We start from the raw sequence: 18,094 nt of genomic DNA on the forward strand, positions 1-18,094 counted from the left end.
TCTTGCTGCTCAGCTGCAGCTGGCCGCTGCCTGCCTGAAATGCATCCTGCGGCGTGGAGAGGCGGTGGTTTGCAGCAGCGGTTTGTAGAGGGGTCTTCTGCCCGGGAGAGGAGCAGAGCAGCAAGCTCAGTGTCTTGGGAACTTGGGAATACCCTAGAGCCACTGGGATGGGGCTCCGGAATTGATGCCAGGGTGGGTGGGTGCCGGGAAGCCCAGGCGCGGGGGTGCTGCGCGTACGGAGCAGAGCAGCGCGTACGTGATGAATGAGTGCGCCGTGAGTAATGCGTGGGTGGGCGCTGGGCGAGGGGGCGCTGCGGCCTGCGGGGGGTGGGGTGGGGGGGGTGATGCTGCGTGGGGATGGGGAGCCCCGGCTGCTGCAGCCCCTCGGTCACAGCGCTGGCCTCCCCTGGGGGGGGTGTGTGTGTCACCCCACATCGCTTGGGGACAGGGCTTTGGAGTGGGGCAGGGGCTTGCCATGTGTGATGGCCTCGCCGCGGATTTCCCCCTTGCCGTGGCCTTCCTCCCACCCCCTTCTTCCTTGCCGAGCTGGGCTGCGATGCCACGGCGCAGGCCCTGGGCAGCCTCTGGCCTGGCCTGGCCTGGCGCTCTGAGGGCTTTCCAGGCGTTAATCGGCTCAGAGAGGGAAGGAGGGTGCGTTATCCCTCTTACGGTGTGGGGGAGTAGAGCCGGGACGTGACCGCGACGGGAGTGGGTGTTGGAGGAGGGATCCGGCCTCCTGGCGTTCCCGGTGACGCTGAGGGGCTTTTCCTCCCTCTCCCACGAGCGTGACGTGGCATCACACGGCGACCGGGGATGCTTGTGGATCCAGCAGGCGCGGTTTGCAGAGGGAGGACTTGGCTTTGCCAGCCCCGGGCGAGGGCTCCCATCAAAGCGGTTTGCCCCGACACCGCGGCAGGTGACACTGGCGGTGTTGACCTTGGCTGGTCGGAGCAGCTCGCTGTGCTGGTGCTGCGTTCCCTACTCGCTCCCAGCATGGAGCTGTTGCATGCAAGAGCTGGTGCCTCTTCGGCGGTGGAGGGGTTTGGACCAGCAGCCGCCCGGCTTTGGCACATGCGGCTTTGGCCCCGCTCTCCTCTGGCAAGGGGATGGTTTGGCATTGGGAGCAGCCAAAGGGTTGGCCCAACTCCCTTTTCCATCCTTCCCTGGAGGATTTCTGCTCCTCTGGACCTGTTGGGAGCGCGCATGGCAGGGAGGGATGCGTGTGTCCCAGTCATTGACTTGGCTTGCCGGAGGGCTTTTGTGGTGATGCTTTCCTGCCTCGGTTGCCTTTTGACTTGGAAGATGCTTCGGTGGTGATGGGTGGACCCTGCAAGTTCCTCTCCGCGGAGCTGTGGCAGGATGGGCTAGCTCCCGTTCGCCTCCCATCCTCAGTCTTGGAGGTCACGGCTTCAGGCTGGAAGAGCAGCCCTGCAGATGGGTGAGCAGCAGGTCCAGCTCTGTGCCGTGCCGATGGAGAAGTCCTTCCCTCTCCCTTCCCCTGCGGTAGGCATCTCCGGAGCTGGGGGCCCTGAGCGACCAGCTGGCCTTCGGGAAAAGGACTCCCTTCCTCCTGCTTCACGATGGAGAGGCTGGCGTTGGTGGGAGGGCTGCCTGAGCCAGGAACAGCGTGATTCAGGAGCTGCTGGCGGGCAGCTCGGAGTGCTGCCTGCATCCCGGTTGCCAGTCGGAAGGCTGTGAAGGCATCGGAGTGGTACATGCCACTTCTTGGGGAAGGCGATGCGGGCAGCCTGCTCCTGGCTGCTGGTGCCATGTGGGTCTGGATGCGCTGGGCTGGGGGGCACAGCATCCTGGTAGTGCTCTCCAGGTCCAGGACACCGCCCCCCCCCCCCCCCCCCCAGGAGCCGTTTTGGCTCCAGCCTCCCCCCACTGCAGCTGCTCACTCGGCCCCGTGGTGCATGGAGGGGGCTCATGGGGAGCGTGCAGGGAGCTGCTGGTTGTTGCTGGGAGATGATGGCTCCTGTGAGGTGTCTGCTGTGTGGCACATGGAGATGCTCTACGCCAGGCCGGTGGCATTTAGAGGGAGTGGGGCACCAGGGACACCCTGATGGGAGTGGGGTGACCGTGGGGAAGTAGTTTTCTGGCATGCTTCATGTCTGTGCCCCTGTGAGCACTGACCTGTGCTAGCACACGTGCTTGCTGAGCTGCCACCCAGTCGGGCATGGTCCCACCTGTGTCATTTTGGGGAGTGGGGACCCACTGTGGTGGGCAGGGGGCTGCTGTGGGGCAGCAGCCCAGCCAGGCTTGCTCTCCTGGGGGTGCCAGGGCAGCTGCCTGCCTGTGGGGGGGTGGTGGTGGAGGTCCCCAGGACACCCCTTGTCCCCAGGGATGGGTTTCAAAGTCACCATCTCGCCGTGAACAAGGCACCGAGCCACCCCTCGCAGCTAATCCTGCTCCTCCGCTGGCCCTGCATGACCTTGAGGCATGTCACTTGACCTGCGCGTTGCCCTCCATCCATCTGGAAAATCGGGTTTAAAACGCAGGAATTGTGCTGAAAGCCCAGATGCTGCTTTCCAGCTGGGGGAGGGGGTGAGGACTGTTCTCCCGGTCCCAGGGGCTTCCCCTCTGCCGGGGGACAGGCAGATGCTCTCGGGGGGCTGCGGGTACCCCTTTAGCAGCCCAGGTCCCTGCAGCAAGTAGTTCCCGTCCCCCACCCTGGGCTGCGATCGCTGCCCACCTTGTTTTGTGGCTGCGGCTGCCTGCTCCCCTTCCCTGCTGGCCTCCATATGCCATGCTGGTGGCCTTGTCCTCGGAGATCCCAGCCGTATCCTGCCTCCGCCGATGTGAGCGGGATGTGTCAGAGCAGATCTCGTCTCCACTCGGCAGGGAGGAGAGGTCCACAAGCTCAGGGCCTTGCACCCGCTTCCTCAGCCCTCCCATGGGGGGACGGGGATGGGGGAGCGCGGGGGGTTGGGGGGAGCCTTGCAAGCAGACAGTGGTGCCTCTGTGCCTGTTAGCAGGCTGCAGGGTGATGGTGGGTCAGGATGGGATCCCCCTTCTGACCCTGGGGCATGGGTGCCCGCCGTGCCGGGCAGGACAGCATTCCCGGGCGTTACATCTTTTGGAACCTGCTCTGCTCCGGCCACGTCCATACCACGAAGCATCTGCGGGGAAGGGTCCTGCTTCAGCGAGTGCACCCGAGGTGCTGGATACCACCAGCTTCACTGAGTCCTGTGTTGCTTTACATCTCCCCTCTTGGGATGGGAGGAACTGGATGCCCGCAGCCGGGCGAGGGTCTTCCCAGCCTTGTCATTGCCGTCGCGGGGAGCCCGGCGTTGGCACAGTCTCTACGCAGCAGCAGCCTTCCCTCCTCTCCCTTTGGGATGCTGTTCAACTCCACCTCCGCATCTTGTATTCTTGCCTCCTGGCACACAGTGTGCTTTTATTTTTCCTGGATCTGCTTGGATGATGAAGCCTGTTGATTACTTGTTTTTCTTTACGAGGCATCCCCCAGCTTTGTGCGAGCTCCCGCACCGAGGGGGATTTGGGGTTCGCATCGCTGATGTTGACCCTATTTCCAACCTGCAGGTTAAGCCTTGAAACCCCTCTGAACTTGGCTGGGAAAATCAAGTGGGTTTAAAAATACCCTGTCTGTTTGTGCTCTGTTTCTTCTGGTGTCTGCGGGTTGTTTTCAAGCGTTTTCCCACAAATGTGGGGGTGAGAAATGCTTCTTTAAATGGAGAGCTGCGGTCTCCATTGCTTGCATGCCTTCAGCGGCCAGGACTGGGAAGGAAAACCTGGTTGGGGCTGGGAAGTTGGGGAGAGCGAAGGTGGGGTCTCTAAAACATCTCCCTACTGCTTTCCTGCTGCCTGTGGAAGCCAGGACAGGAGGGCACGGGGGCCGGTGGCAGGGTGGGTGGCAGCTGGGGAGAGCCGGGGGCCGGTTAGCCACCGTGGCTGCCAGTCGGCCATGCGCGTGGGGAGGTGATGCTCAGCCGTGCGTACAATTCCCCACCGGCCTTGCGATCAGACACCGGCACTGCGAGCTGCCGGGGCTGACCTATTTTCCTACACCCGGGCAGCCCTGGCCAGGCGTGGGTCCGGCAGAGTGGCTGGCTCGTCACCACCCTGGGGACATCACCCACTGGTTTGCTGGGGAGCCAGGCGGGGTGTAGGTCTGCGAGTGTGACTCCCCAGCACCCGTCCCTGGGACGTCTGGGTGTCCTCCTGGGTGGTGTGCTTCTCCAGCTGGGCAAGCGTCAGCATCCCAGGCTCCGTTTGGCATTGAGGAGCTGAAAACCAAGACCCACCTTAGTACCCCAGGAGCTGGTGGGCTGGGGCAGGCAGGGGGCTCGGGGAGGGGCTGGGTGCTGCCCCCTCCATCCTCTGCTGCTGGTGGGAAGCAAGAACATCCTTTGAAGGCGGTGAGGTGCTGGGGACCCACTCGCTCGGGCAAGGCGGGTGGGGAAGCGCGCGTCCTTGGATGCTCTTGAGCAGCACGTGACAGCTGCTGTCCCTGATCGGCGCAGGAGGGCTGTGGGCAGGGAGGGGGGGTTCCCAGCCCCGCAGCACAGCCCCGCTGGATGAGCGCAGCGGGGTTGGGACAGGTCCTCGCGGTTTTTTGCCGGGGTGGCAGGGGAGGGGTGACACACCATCCCTGCTGACAGGGTGCGAACGCCTGAGCTCATTGGTGATGCAGCGATAACGAGGGATGGAGAGGTGCAAGTGTGTTGTCAGGGTGGTGCAAAGTGGGGGGGTAGGAGCTGGGGGTGTGTGTGCATGCACATTGCACGTGTGTGCAGATGGCACGTGTGTGCGCAGCAATTCCCCCTGCCTGGATGGGGTCCAGGCAGGTACGTGGCCATGCAGGACCCCCATAGCGGGGCCGGGTGCCTGCAGCGGGTGTGCAGTGCAGCGTCTGCTCCTTGCAGATGGTTCGCAGCTTTGCACCCCAGCATCGCCCTTCCCCCTTGCCCCCAGGCAGCCCTCCAGCCCTCCCCGTCAAGCAGCCACCAGCCAGCCCCGTGCCTGGCTCTCTGGCCGTGTGGAGCCCGAGGATGCCTGGCTGGTCATCAGGCTGTGCTTCTCTACAGTGTCAGGGGAGGGGGGGTTTGGCTACGGCCGGGGCTGCTGGCCCCTTCCTATGGGGTCACTGGGCTGGCAAGCCCGTTGGGGTGTCACAGCGCGGGCCTCTTGCCGGTACACACTTGTGCCGGAGCCAAAAATAGCCGGTGATGCTGGGCTCGCGGCGGGGAAGCGGTGATGTCACCCGCCGCCAATCACCGGCGGCCCCGAAGAGCAGCGCGGAGGAGTGGGAACGTGCTTCCCCGAGCATCCCTCTCCCAGCATCCCTCCCCGAGCATCCCTCTCCCAGCATCCCCCCGGAGCAGGCGGTGGCTGCGTGTGCCAGGAAAAGAGGGGCTTTTTGATGGGATGGGAGATGTGAGGCTGAAGCCTTTGCCTGCGGTTTGGGGACATCCCCCCCCCCCCCCCCCCCCCGCCCAACCTTGGCTTCCCCCCACCCTGGGTTTCCCTCTCCCTTTCTGAAAGCTGTGCTGAGGATGCAGCTTTGCTGCTGATGGCGAGAGCAGGATGACGCCAGGCTGCAGCTGAGCAGGGAGGCGCAGCCAGGGTGGAGCAGCGCCTTCGTCTGAGACCAAAGCCCTGTTTAATTACCCCAGCCAGGGCCGGGCGGGAGGAGCAGGGTGCCAGACTTGATGCACAGGTCGCAGCCGGGTTTCAGGCCTGGGGCTCTCAGGGATGCCTGAGGATGAGGATGGGCTGCCCTTGGGTGGGACGGCTCCTGTGGGAAAGCCAGATCCCCAGGCTGGCACACCAGAGCTGTGGGCTGGTGGTTGTGCTCGCCAGAGGCTGTGGGGGCACAAGCAGGACTGTAAAAGCAGCCTTCTCCCTGTGCCAGGGATGCCGGGCAGCCCTGATGGCCCTGCTAGGTGGGGAGCCACACTGGCCATGCTGCACTGAGAGCAGGGGGTCTCCAAGACCCCTACAGGGGCTCTGGGCACCACCCTTGTCCTGGTGTGGAGGGCAGCGGCCATCCCCAAGCAGTGGGGGCTGGTGGCCGCTGTCCTGAGTCTTGGGGTGGCCCTGGAGCTGAGTGGAGGGGCTTGAGGATTTCCCCTTGGTTTTGGGGCAGGGGAGACCCTGGGGCTGTCCTCAGTGGGGGCAGGCATCACCTCTGCTGTGGGTCTCCCAGGGGTCCTGGTCCTCCGACTAACACAGGGGTCTGGTGGCGGGATCAGCCACAGTTTCTTCCTTCGCCCCCTTGCAGGTGCCCTCGGCTCGAGGGAGGAGCCCGAGTTTGTGACCGCTCGCGCTGGCGAGAGCGTGATCCTGGGATGCGACGTGATCCACCCGCTCACAGGGCAGCCCCCTCCCTATGTCGTGGAGTGGTTCAAGTTTGGCGTCCCCATCCCCATCTTCATCAAGTTTGGGTTTTACCCTCCCCATGTCGACCCAGAGTATGCCGGTGAGTCGGGGGGATGCGGGTGTACGAGGGGGGTGCATGCTGGGTCCCAGCTGCTGGCACAGCCTGGGATGCATGGTTCTGCTCCATCCGCTCCTCCGTCGGAAACCACGCAGGCTTTGCCTCTCGTTGCTCGCTTTCCAACCAGTTGGTTTTAATTAAGCAGCAGTGCTAGGAAGCCAGCTGGGCTGCGTGGGATGGGAGCAAGCGAGGCAGAGAAACCCAGGGTGATGCGTGGTGGCGGCGGTGGCTGCTGCCACTGCTGCGCTCTGGAGCAGCTGTGAGCTTCTGGAGGGATGGTGGGGATGGAGCCAGGGCCACGTGCTGGGTAGAGGTGGCAGGTTGGAGCTGCAGAGCCCGTGTGGCTGGTGGCCAGCATGCCACCTGTCCCATGTGGCCAGTGACCTCTGGTGAGGTCTCTGAGCTGGGGACCAGCCCTGAGGAGGTTGGTGTGGTGGAACAGACCCATTTCAATATGCCATTCCCTGGAGAGCACTGTCGTGGGGACCTTCCCTGGGTCTTGCCCTGCTTCCAGGGTCTGCAGGGCTTCCTCTGCCCAGATTCTTCCCCTGAGGAGTGCTGTGGCGGGGAGGATGGCAGCAGTTGAGCCTGGGCTGAGCCTTGCTAAACTCAGCTCATGAATGAGAGATGCCAGATCCTGGTGGCCACTGCACTGGGGCGGAGATTGGGGATGCTTTGATGCTGGTCCAGTTTCCTGGGCTGTGCACAGGGTCAGCTCAGGGCCATCCTGCTTTTTGGGAGGCTCCCAGGCCGGGAAAAGCTTTGGGGCACGCTTGCTTGCCGGCTGTACCGCTGCCAGCCCCTGGCTGGGAGCAGAAGGCCGGTGTCGCTGTGGGCAGACACCACTCGAGGCACCTTGCCTGGCTGCGGCAGCTTGCTCTGCCCTCCTGAGACGGGCGAGCGCATGGCTGGCTGGCTACAACCGACCGCACCGGACCCAAATCTGGGAAAAATGGGAGACTGTCCCGTCCCAGCGCTGCTGCAGCTGCTTGGTACCCGCGGCAGGCTGGAGCATCCCTCGCAGCGATGCGCTGGGGGGGCCGGTGCAGCACTGGGGGGCCACGGCGCTGATGGCTGTGCTCTCCCCCCAGGCCGGGCCAGCCTGCACGACAAAGCCTCCCTGCGCATTGAGCAGGTCCGCTCTGAGGACCAGGGCTGGTACGAGTGCAAAGTGCTCATGCTGGACCAGCAGTACGACACCTTCCACAACGGCAGCTGGGTCCATCTCACGGTCAACGGTGAGCTGGGCAGGGCGGGCGGGGGGCTGTGGCATCGCCGGGGGGTCACCTGCTGTGCTGAAATGGGTTTCCCTTTTGATTTCTGGTGGATGCAGGACCTCGATGCTATCTGCGCCTCGCAGACAAGCAAGCCCGAAGCCATCCAGGCTGACTGTGCTCCAGCTGGGGCGTGACTTGGAAAGGGACAAACTTTTATTAGGGATTCTGCAGTTTTAATTACGGGGAGCTTGTTTAAAGGAGAGACATCAAGAAATGGGGTTGGGAACGCATCTCCTCTTAACAAACAGATCAGAAAATCAAATCTTTGTTTTCCTGAAATTGAGATTTACTCAAATTACTTCTTCATTTTATTAAGGCTGCATATTAAACTAATTAGCAAATTGTCATTCTCCACATCAGGAGAGGTCTTTATTTTTAGCCCAGCAGCAGGGCTGTGCCTCTCCTGCTGCAGTGGGGTGGCTGGAGAGGAGATGTGGGCACCGGCAGCTCCTTGCTGGTCTTGCCTGACCTTGAGCAATTAATTTAACCTTTCGGGGGGGAAGGCTGGGCTGCGCGTGGAGCAGAGCCACCTAATTGAGCCCAATTAGCGAGCGGGAGCTTTGCAAGCGGGGCCGTGCAGCACAGCAGCCCTGTCCCTACCTGCCTGCCTTCCTCCTGGCTGCTAATGAGCTCGAAGGGCTTGGGGAGGAGGGCGAGGGGGAAGCGAGAGGAGGAGGATGGTGCCTGCTTCGCCTCCACCACGTGCCCAGATCCTGCAAAATGCCAGCCCAAGGGGCTGGAAGTGGCTGTCGGTGCCCCAGGTGCCCGGTCCCTACCTGGGCTCAACCCTTTTTGCAAAATGGGGCGCTTTCGGGGGTTTATGCAGCACGGGGCATGCAGGGGCTTGATAACAAAATAATAACCATAATCCTCCCACCATGAGGAACTGCTTTCAGGGGGAAGGCTGTGGCTTTCCCCCGGTGCATTACAGCACTTCATTTTTCTTAGGGGAAAACAGAAATAATTCGGGGAGCAACAAAATATATTTATTTTTTTTTTCCCCGAGCAGATTAAATTGCCAACCTGTCTTCCTCTAAAGTGGGCTTTAACAACTGCTGGTAATTAGGGGCGGGCTGTAATCCTGCCAGCCTCTTTAATCAGGAAGGAGCCTTTCGATCTGCACTGCGGTGTTTTCCCATGTTTTGACAATAGCAAGTTAATGTGCGGGGGGGGGGGGGGGGGGGGGGCGGGGGGGATGGGGGATGTGGTGCCGTGCTCTGGAGCTTTGGGTGGGAGAGGGGACAGGACCAGGGTGTGATGTGGCAGGGAGGGGCTGCCTTTGGTGGGTATCCCCAGGGACGACACCCACCATCTCCCCTCTCATCCCCCTGCGCCTTTGGGATGATCCCAGCCCCACCGTGGGGATGTGCAGTGTGTCCCGTGTTTGTAGGGCAGCCCCACCCCCACCCCCCACAGTGGCCAGGGGTGAAACGGGGGGTCACAGTGGTGTCCCCTGTCCCGCAGCTCCCCCCACCTTCACGGAGACGCCGCCGCAGTACGTAGAGGCGAAGGAGGGCAGCAGCGTCACCTTGACCTGCATGGCGTTCGGGAACCCCAAGCCCATCGTCACCTGGCTGAAAGAGGGAGACCTTTTGGGTGCCAATGGCAAGTACCAGGTAGGTGGGTGGGTGGTGGGGGCTGACAGAGGCTGCCCGGGGGCTCCCGGTCACCCCGCCGGCGGGGATGGTACTGATGGGACCACGGCGGCGGCAGCTCTGCCGTGCCTGGAGCCGGGCATGCTTTCTCAGCACTTCTCGCTGAGATGCCCGTTCCCCACCGCATCTCTTCTGAGCAGCAGCTTCTAACGCTGCCCACCCTTGGGCGCGGGGTACAGACCCCCCCGGGCATTCAGGGCAGCCCTGTTCCCGCACCCGAGCTGCTCCCTGGGGACTCTTGTCCTGGGGGCCAGCTGCTGTGCTGGCTCCTGGAGATGGGGTGGGGGCTGGAACCGGGGGATGCGGTGTCCCCGGCCAGGGATGGATGCAGGGGGTGGGGGTTTAGGTAGGGAGGATTTCCCACCCCTCCCCTCCCCCAGCCTCCAGGACCCTCTTTGTATCCCAGAGGCTCCTGGGCAGAGATTCCCCCCTGAGCTGTAATTGGTAAATCAGGCATTGGAATCCGCGCAGGCAATAATGAGAGTAATTAGGAATCATTTGTTACTAATTGAAATAGAAGGATGAGGCAGAATGAGGTGGGGGGGAAAGCCTGGCTGGGAGCAGGGCTCCCTGTGTGTGTGGGTGCTGCTACCCCGAGGGTGACTCTCCCTTGCCCATCCTTCCTCTGCTGCATCCCCGAGCCGCTCCGGCAGCTTTGTGGTGGCCCTGCAGGGAGGGCGGTGGCGGAGCTGGGCTCTCCCCTTCCCTCGTACCCTACCCCAGCAGTGAAGCTGGTCCCTGGGGAGCAGGGGATGCTCTGGCGAGGCATCCTGCTCCTTGTGAAACGCTGATGATGCCGGGGCGCTTGGTAGGAGCAGTTTGGAGTCTGCTGCCTGCCAGTCACTTCTGCGGGAGATGAATACATTGCGAGGGTTATTTATTTATTTTATTTTATTTTTTTCCCTTCCCCTTGGCGTCAAGCAGCAACGCGTGTGTTGGTTTATTAATATCTGAAGTCTTGCAGAGCGGGGAAACCCGTTTCTCATCTGGCCCTAAAAGCGCTGGCAGCTCTCCGTTGTGGGAAGCAGGGAGGGAGGGAGGATGCTGAGCTGGAGCTAGGGCGCAGCCCTCCTGGGGGTCCCTGCCCACGCTCCAGGGTCTTCCCTTGTCATCCCCAGGTGAGCGACGGGAGCCTTACGGTGCTCTCCGTCAGCCGGGAGGACAGGGGTGCCTACACCTGCCGGGCGTACAGCATCCAGGGGGAGGCTGTGCACACCACGCGCCTGCTCGTTCAAGGTGAGCTCTTCCAGCCCGGCTCCTCCTTGGCCACTGGCATCCCGAGGGGACTCCGAGGGGGTGACTCCACGGAGCGCAGGGCTCCCCACAGTGCCACCCCCACAGTGACCCGCAAGCCTTGCGGGCTCAGCATTGTGCCGGCTGCCCCGTGGCCGTGGCTCCACATCCCGTGCCAGAGGAATCCACTTAATTGGGGCACCGTGGTGAAGCGGCCGTGCCGATGAACAGCCAGGCCCCGATGGCAGCTCTTTTTTTTTTTTTCAGGAAGCGGGCAAAAGATTGAGGCTGTCACAAAGTGCCTTGTCAGATCGCAGTGATGCATGGCAGGCCTCCCGCTCCTTGCTCCCTCTTTTATTAAATAAATCTTTAATTAGGTCAACAGCTACCGGTGGAGAGAGGAACACGGGGTGTCCTCTGCTCTGCTTTTGCCGCTGTGGCGAGCTGCGGACGCTCGCTGCCGGCTCCCGGCAGTTTGCTGCTTTTCCCCCTGGATTTTTCCCGCGGGTGGTGCGATCCTGGAAAAGTGCTCGGGATGAAGGGAGGCATGAGATCACGTGCCCTGGGAGCAGCAGAGCTGTGCGATGCGGGTGCGGGACCCCCTCTCCAAAGCCGTGGAGATCAGGGGAGGGGGTTGGGAAGAATGGGGCCCACCGTGCTCCTCGAGGTCAGCCCCTGTGCCCTGTGGTCCCAGGGGACTGGGGGCAGCTCTGCCCCGGAGCCCACCAGCAGCTCCCAGCCAACGATGCTGTGATGGAGCTGAACCTGAGCAACCTTTGTGGGGACAGCTGCACTGGTTGGTGGGGGGTGACGCTTTCCTCTCCTCCCTCCAGGACCTCCCTTTATTGTTTCCCCTCCGGAGAACATCACGGTCAACATCTCCCAGGATGCGCTCTTCACCTGCCAAGCTGAGGCATACCCCGGGAACCTCACCTACCTGTGGTACTGGGAGGAGGAGAACGTCTACTTCAAGAAGTAAGTTTGCAGCTGACGAGGCAGCATGTCCTCCTCTTCCTCCTGCTCCCAGCAGGGTGGGCATTGCCCCCCGTCTCCCCGTCATCCTCATCCCCTCTTCTCCCACAGCGACCTGAAGTTGAGGGTGCGAATCCTGATTGACGGGACGCTGATCATTTTCCGTGTCAAGCCAGAAGATGCTGGAAAATACACCTGTATCCCCAGCAACAGCCTGGGCCGCTCGCCATCTGCCTCTGCCTACCTGACAGTGCAGTGTGAGTGTGGGCAGCGGGGCCCGATCCTGAGGGATGGGGCTGGGATTGATAATACCTGGCTCTGAGGCAGCCCCAGAGGCTCTGTGCTCCCCTTAGAATACTGGGAGGCTCGGGTTGATGGGACAGCAGCCGTTGGGTGAGCATGTGGTCATCCTCAGCAAAGGGCTGAGAGCATCCTACGTGTGCCTGTAGGGTGCAGGCAGCAAGAAAGCAAAACAGCCTGAGCATCCTGGGCAGCACCGCTCCAGCAGGACCAGCGTCCACCTTGGGTCCAAGTGGGTTTTGACTAGGTGGACATCTTCCCAGCCCTGCTGCCGACACGCTGTCCTCATCAGCTGTGTCGCGTTGGGCAGGGAAACACCAGATCGGGGCTCTCCATCTCTACTACCTGCTTGTGTTTTTTGGTATTTATTGTGGGGGCTTGTTCCCGCAGCACGGTTTTTCTGTGAGCTCGGTAGCTTTGCGTGTCAATTTTTCAGGCGGTAACTGATCTAAACAAGCGGAGGAGAAGGGGCTGTAGCAGGAGTGTCGCTTCCCACGCTTGTTCTCTTGGGCTCCCCAGGCGGTAATGGGTAGTGTGGCATTCGACAGTAATGGCCTCAATTGCTGCTGCTCGCAATTGCAATATTGCTCCGCTGTAAAAGACTGCGGTGGTTTTATTTTATAATGAAAGACAGGCTTGAAGAGAGTGGGCTCGCAACTTGGGTTTTGAAGGCTGCCTTAGAGCTGCTGCCTGTAGAGCCGGTGCTGGGAAGTGGGAAGTCCCGGGGCGGCGGGGAGCCCTGATGGGAAGGGCTGGTGGGTCCGATCGCTTCCCTGTTGGGGCTGGATGAAAGGGCAGGGGGACGGTGTGGCTGTGCCCAGGCAGAGGCGTGATGCAGGGCTTGGATGTGCCTGGCTTGGGAAAGCTGCAGCCTCAGGCCGTTACATCTGCCCTGCCGCTAATCCAGGACCACTTGTCAAGGCTGATAGCTGTTAAAAATAGCTCTAACGGCAGGAAAAACCCGTGTTTGGACAATCTGCTGTTCAGCTGGCCCCACAAGGCTTCAGCGCAAGGAGATGTGCTTGGCCTTTTGTGCTGCCAAACCCTGTTCCTCTGGAGCAAACCTTCTCAAAACTGACACCTGGGGGGGGGGGAGGCTGCCCACCCACCGAAGCAGCTGGCGGACGGGAACGTGGCTCTGGGTCATTAGTGAGCCGGGCTGGCCCCCAGCCAGTGACCTAGTAGTGAAAGGCTCGATCCCATTACCCTCTCTGGCGCTGCCAGAGCCCTTGATTACATTTCCTAAGAGGTGGAGTTAAGCAGAGGGGGGCAAAGCCCGCTCCATATGCGGCACTTGGCAATCTGGGTTACGGTGCCATTGCCGGGGGCGCACGGTTTTGGGGAGTGGCTGAGCTTATGCGTTTCAGCAGGGAGGGAGCCGAGCTCCCAAACTTGGTTGCTTTTGCTCCCAGAAAGCAATAAGGAGAGGGCACCTCTGCATCCTCCATCCCTTCCTCCCGAACACCTTACCTTTATGCCCGGCTTTGCGCTTTTGCATCAGCAGTGCAGGGATGCTGCACCCCCAAAAAATTGCCTTCATCCCTTAATGCAGCGTAAGCCCTGTCAGGATTTTCCCATAACCTCGCGCTGCCGGCGTCTAGACGAGATTGTAGAAATACTCGCTCTTCTTATTAAAAGTAACTTTTTTTAAAAAAGCTGCTTATTAAAGAAAGTCTAGATTCTCTCCAACCCACTCGCACTTAATTAAAAAGCTCTTAGAAGCACTGTTAATGACACATTCTAGACTGGAGGATTGCGAGACGCCTCTCTGCGTGGGTGGTGCAGCGCAGGGGGGGTTAGGTACATATTTTAAGCTTTTTGCATCCTGTTGGAAAGGGTGGAGGTGGCTGATGCTCAACGCGACCCAGCCTCGATGAGGCTACGAATACAAACAGACAGGAGGTAAAGGGTTCGCCGCAGCTTGGCCATGGATGCATTCTCCCATCTCAGTTGCTGCATTCAGTGGGTTTTAAAGCTGAGGAGTCAAAGTAGTTTTCGTTGCTGGTGTGCAAAAGCCACCAGGGCCGGCGCCTTGCACGTGTCCTGCAGGCTGAGCGTGGTGGAGCAGCTTGGGCTTCAGCAGGGTGCAGGTCGGTATGGATGTGGGAGCAGCTGTATTTGATGTTTCTTCTTAAAGGCAACTTCTAATGAGCCCCAGGTAGGAACACCCTGGGCATGAGTAAAGCCTCCCAGAAATGCCAGGTATTACAGCGGATTTGTGTGTAGCAAGCCTGGAGATAACAGCCTGCGGGAGCCAGGGTGGGGGTTGGGTTTGGAATTCATTAGAAAAGCAATGTAGGTCCTCTGAAGCCAGGTGGTGGGGGAGAGGTAGGCTCTGTCCCCGTGCTAATGCACTGCTGCTGCTCTCCCAGATCCTGCCCGCGTGGTGAACATGCCCCCTGTCATCTACGTTCCCATCGGGATACACGGATACATCCGCTGCCCGGTCGAGGCAGAGCCCCCAGTCACGCTGGTCAAGTGGAACAAAGACGGACGTCCCCTGCGAATCGAGAAGGTAACGAAGCCCCTGGAGAGGGATGTGTGGGGGCACGGAGGGGGTTTGGCCCTCACATCCTCTGCAAACACCAGTGAGCATCACCGGGCAGCCTGCAGGTCCAGCCTGCCCGTCAGTGGCCAAGTCCCATGGGCGGGAGGATGCTTTTCCTTATCAGCTGTGGACAGTCGCTTCGGGTTCTTGCGCGGAGCCCAGGGTGCGTGTAGACACGCTGTCTGCATCTCTCAGACCTAATGCCTGCTTCCCCCTAAAGTCACCTCCTGATGGACCTGGTGTTTTTTTTTCCAATGGCACCTGATGGTTAAAAGGGTCTTCTAACAAGTCTCTTGTCTTCCTATAATCACGGTTTGATAGTCTGAGCAAGGATATTAGCCATTAAATATTTAAAGCAAACGCTCAGTATTTGAAATTTTTTTTGCTTAAATATTAACGATCCAAGGTTTAAATGGAATTAAAACTTGTTGCTGCTGTGGGGGTTCCTGGCCCTTGGTGCCCTCAGCCCCTTGGGTGAGGTTGTCTCCTGGTGCCACCAGGGTGAGTTTTACTGGGAGCGTGATAGAATCTGATGTTAAATATTTTGGGCTACTTGAGGAAGGCTGGCAGCGTGCAGGGAGGAGAGCAGCAGCCAGATAAACCTGGACGTCGCCGGGTGCGTGCAGGGTAGGGTAACCCTTCCCGGGAGGGCTGGTCTTGCCCATGTTTCCTCTCCCTGCAGTTGAGGAGATGGCTTGGATGGGAATCGACTTGGGCATCTCCCGGGGATGTGACAGCCGCCCTGGACGTAGGTGGGGGGCTGGGCTGAAGGGGAAATAATAAGCCGTGGTGGGTGTAGGATAAGTCAGCTCTCTCGTTCTCGCTGCCGCAGTATTCTGGCTGGAACCTGCTGGAAGACGGGTCGATCCGGATAGAGGAGGCAACTGAAGATGCTCTCGGCACTTACACCTGTGTGCCTTATAACGCCCTGGGTACGATGGGCCAGTCTCCCCCTGCCCGACTGGTACTGAAGGTAACTTGCCTGCTAAAATCCTTGCTCTGCAGCCGGCATGTTTGCAGTGAGTAGTGTCCTCTGGTGCCAGGAGGAGCTCCCGGGGCTGTGCGGGGTGCTGGAGTCCCAGGCCAGGCGGTGTGAATGCGTGTGCGCTTTGCAGAGGTATCTCGCGCTGTAGATGGGCTTTTTTGAACACGGATTTTGCAGCGTGCATGTCGCTCACCCTGCCTGCCTGTTCAGCGCAGCGCTGCAGGGGTGGATGAAGGGATGGGGTTTTTTTCTTCTTTTTCCCCGTGCTGCTTATTTGGTGGTTAACTCTGTGCAGAAATTCAGGTTTTACTTTGCTTTTCTGAGCGCTTCTCTATGCAAAGAGCTCAGGAAGGGCTCCGTGCCCCCAGAGTTGTCCAGTTTCCCACCACCGTTACTGACCTTAGTAAGGACCTGTCACCTTTTGCTCTGAGCCTCATCTCTCTTACTTGTGCTGAGCAAAGTGAACGCGGGCCCTCGTGAGCATCCTTGAAGGCGACTCGCAGAGGTTGAGTGTGAAGGTGCATCTGGGCTGTGGTCAGCGGTGTGCTTCCCACCAGGACAGGCAAACCCTGAGTGCACCCTGCCTGGCACAGGGGAAGGATCCTGCTGGAGCAGCAGCACGGGTTTTGGCACAGGCTGGGCCCGCAGCCAGTGTATGATGAGTATAAGGCTATGGTAGTGCTGGACCAGGGCAGTTTGAGGAAACATGTCCCTGGGATGGCGTTTTTGCCGTCGAAAGGCTTAGCCCTGCTGGCCTGGGCTTGGGTTCACAGAGGGTTTTAATAAATGGATGATGTGAGCTCTAGAGATGCTCCGTGTGCTCTTGCAGTGTGGGGAGCCCGAGGCACGCTGGGCTCCCAGTGCAGTTCCCAGTGTGGCTGTGGTGGGAGCTGCTGCCTCTCCCTTCCCGGAACAAAAAGTCCTGTGCTTGTGAGCGGCGGTGATTCATGGTGTCTGGCTGAGGTTTACATGATAATGCTTTGTATATCGTAGACACACGTATCTGCTAAGGCGGCTGCGGAGTCAATGAAATCAGGTTGATGTCTGGTGTCACGTGGGTGGGTTTTTTTCCTGTTTACCTCCTTAAAACTGAAGTAAGATGCTCTAGTGTAGTGGCTCTTTGGAGAACACTTCCCTCTGGCTGTATGGTGTGGTTTGGTGTGCTGTAGAGCCTCCTTAGTGCACGCTTTCCGCCACGGCTTTCCTTGCCATGCCTCAACCTTACCCCGACCGGTGATTTGTTTTGGAGAGGGGCTGCTTTTGGTGGTGGGGCTGCCGCTTGCGCGCGGGGAGACTTGGCACGGGTTGACGCTCCTTGCCTTTTCCCTTGGCTGCAGGACCCCCCCTATTTCACGGTGCTACCAGGCTGGGAGTACAGACAGGAGGCAGGGAGGGAGCTGTTGATTCCTTGCGCTGCTGCCGGAGACCCCTTTCCCATCATCGCCTGGAGAAAGGTACCCGGCCTGCCAGACAAATCTGCAGTGCCTTTGGCTTTTGGTGAATATTGCAGACAGAGAAGCCACACTCTGTCCCGGTAAGAACAAACTGCAGGTACAGCTGCTTCGCTTTGGGCTGAGCCACTGCCGTCCTGTCCCGCAGGTGGGTGGGGGAAACCCGGCTTGTGGCCACTGACTACTTTAATCCCGTGAAACCGTCACGGCAGCATCCGCAAAGCTGAGCGCTGCCCCTGCCCTGGCCCCCCACCTCTTCCTTGCCAGCGCTGCCCACAGGACACCCTCCCTCCTTGCCTGCCTGCGAGGTGGTCACCGGCAGGACACGGCAGCCCCGGCGATGCCATTCTGGTGCCGCGGACCTCCCGCGGTGGGAATGGACGTGCCACCAGAGTGTGTCAGGGGGGTCTCCTGGCTGTGTTTCAGCGAGGGGCTGGACTAGTCAGCAGCTGCTTTGCTGCCCCGTGGCTTTGAAGACCTTGGGAAGAAGCTGTTTTAATGATGCTGGACTGGACATGGTGACTTCAGGCTGTCCCTCTGTAGAGCGGGGTAGGACCCGGCGTGGTGGCACAGCCTGGGAGCAGTAAGGGCTTTCCAGTCTTCCTGCAGCCTTCCCTTGGCTTCCCACCTTCACTGCTCCCATAGGAAAGCCACTGCGCAGGGGACCTCCTGGGCTTTTTGTCCCCCTGTCAGGATCTTCTCCCCACGCCCCCCATCCCCTTCTTAGGGCTCCTGAGGGTGAGCAGGGACCCTGTGCTGCCCAGTGGGCACCGTCCTCGGTCTTTGTGGTGCGAGATGCTGGATCTCTTTGAGTTCCTTTTACCAGCACGGGGAGGACCATGACTCACCTAGATTGCAGGTGACCTACCTAAAACCTGTTGGCTGTTTAGTCTTTTTCTCCATCTTATTTTTCTTCCCCCACCCTTCACCATTCTTATTCAGGTTTCTTTTCAACTCCTCTTGTGCCTTCTGGCGATCCTCGTCATGTCGTGACTCTGGGCTTATCCCCACCCTGACTAGTCAGGGATGGCTTGGGCTGGGCTCAGTTTCCCAGTGGCAGAAGCAAGGTCCCTCGCTTCCCGTTGGCCCACCAGTGCTGACCAGTCTCTTGAAGGACTCCTGAAGACTTGGGCTTGGCACGGTTAACCCTCTGTGCCTGTCCGCTCCTCTGCTCGTCCTGCATGACATCGAACGGTGGGTCCCGGTGTTG

The 18,094-nt window shown here is 60.2% G+C and overlaps 1 protein-coding gene across 6 annotated transcripts in view; it reads left to right on the forward strand.

Moving 5' to 3' along the window:
- IGSF9B (immunoglobulin superfamily member 9B) overlaps window positions 1–18,094 on the forward strand; it is a 40,256-nt gene that overhangs the window by 1,669 nt on the left and 20,493 nt on the right. For 5 of the 6 annotated variants that reach the window (XR_008729787.1, XM_055695862.1, XM_055695864.1 and 2 more), the window contains exons 2-10: window positions 6,248–6,445; window positions 7,555–7,701; window positions 9,205–9,356; window positions 10,514–10,631; window positions 11,462–11,603; window positions 11,712–11,857; window positions 14,273–14,415; window positions 15,281–15,421; window positions 16,771–16,887. Coding sequence is in view for 5 of the 6 variants with exons in the window: in XM_055695862.1 (XP_055551837.1) it covers window positions 6,248–6,445; window positions 7,555–7,701; window positions 9,205–9,356; window positions 10,514–10,631; window positions 11,462–11,603; window positions 11,712–11,857; window positions 14,273–14,415; window positions 15,281–15,421; window positions 16,771–16,887 (1,304 nt within the window). In the remaining variant the exon portion in view is untranslated. Of the gene's footprint in view, window positions 1–6,247; window positions 6,446–7,554; window positions 7,702–9,204; window positions 9,357–10,513; window positions 10,632–11,113; window positions 11,219–11,461; window positions 11,604–11,711; window positions 11,858–14,272; window positions 14,416–15,280; window positions 15,422–16,770; window positions 16,888–18,094 lie in introns of those variants that run through there. The other variant, XM_055695867.1, reaches the window with a different exon arrangement.

The sequence above is a fragment of the Falco cherrug genome, chromosome 17 (genome assembly GCF_023634085.1).
Source record: "Falco cherrug isolate bFalChe1 chromosome 17, bFalChe1.pri, whole genome shotgun sequence".
In the NCBI taxonomy this organism is placed as follows: Eukaryota; Metazoa; Chordata; class Aves; order Falconiformes; family Falconidae; genus Falco; species Falco cherrug.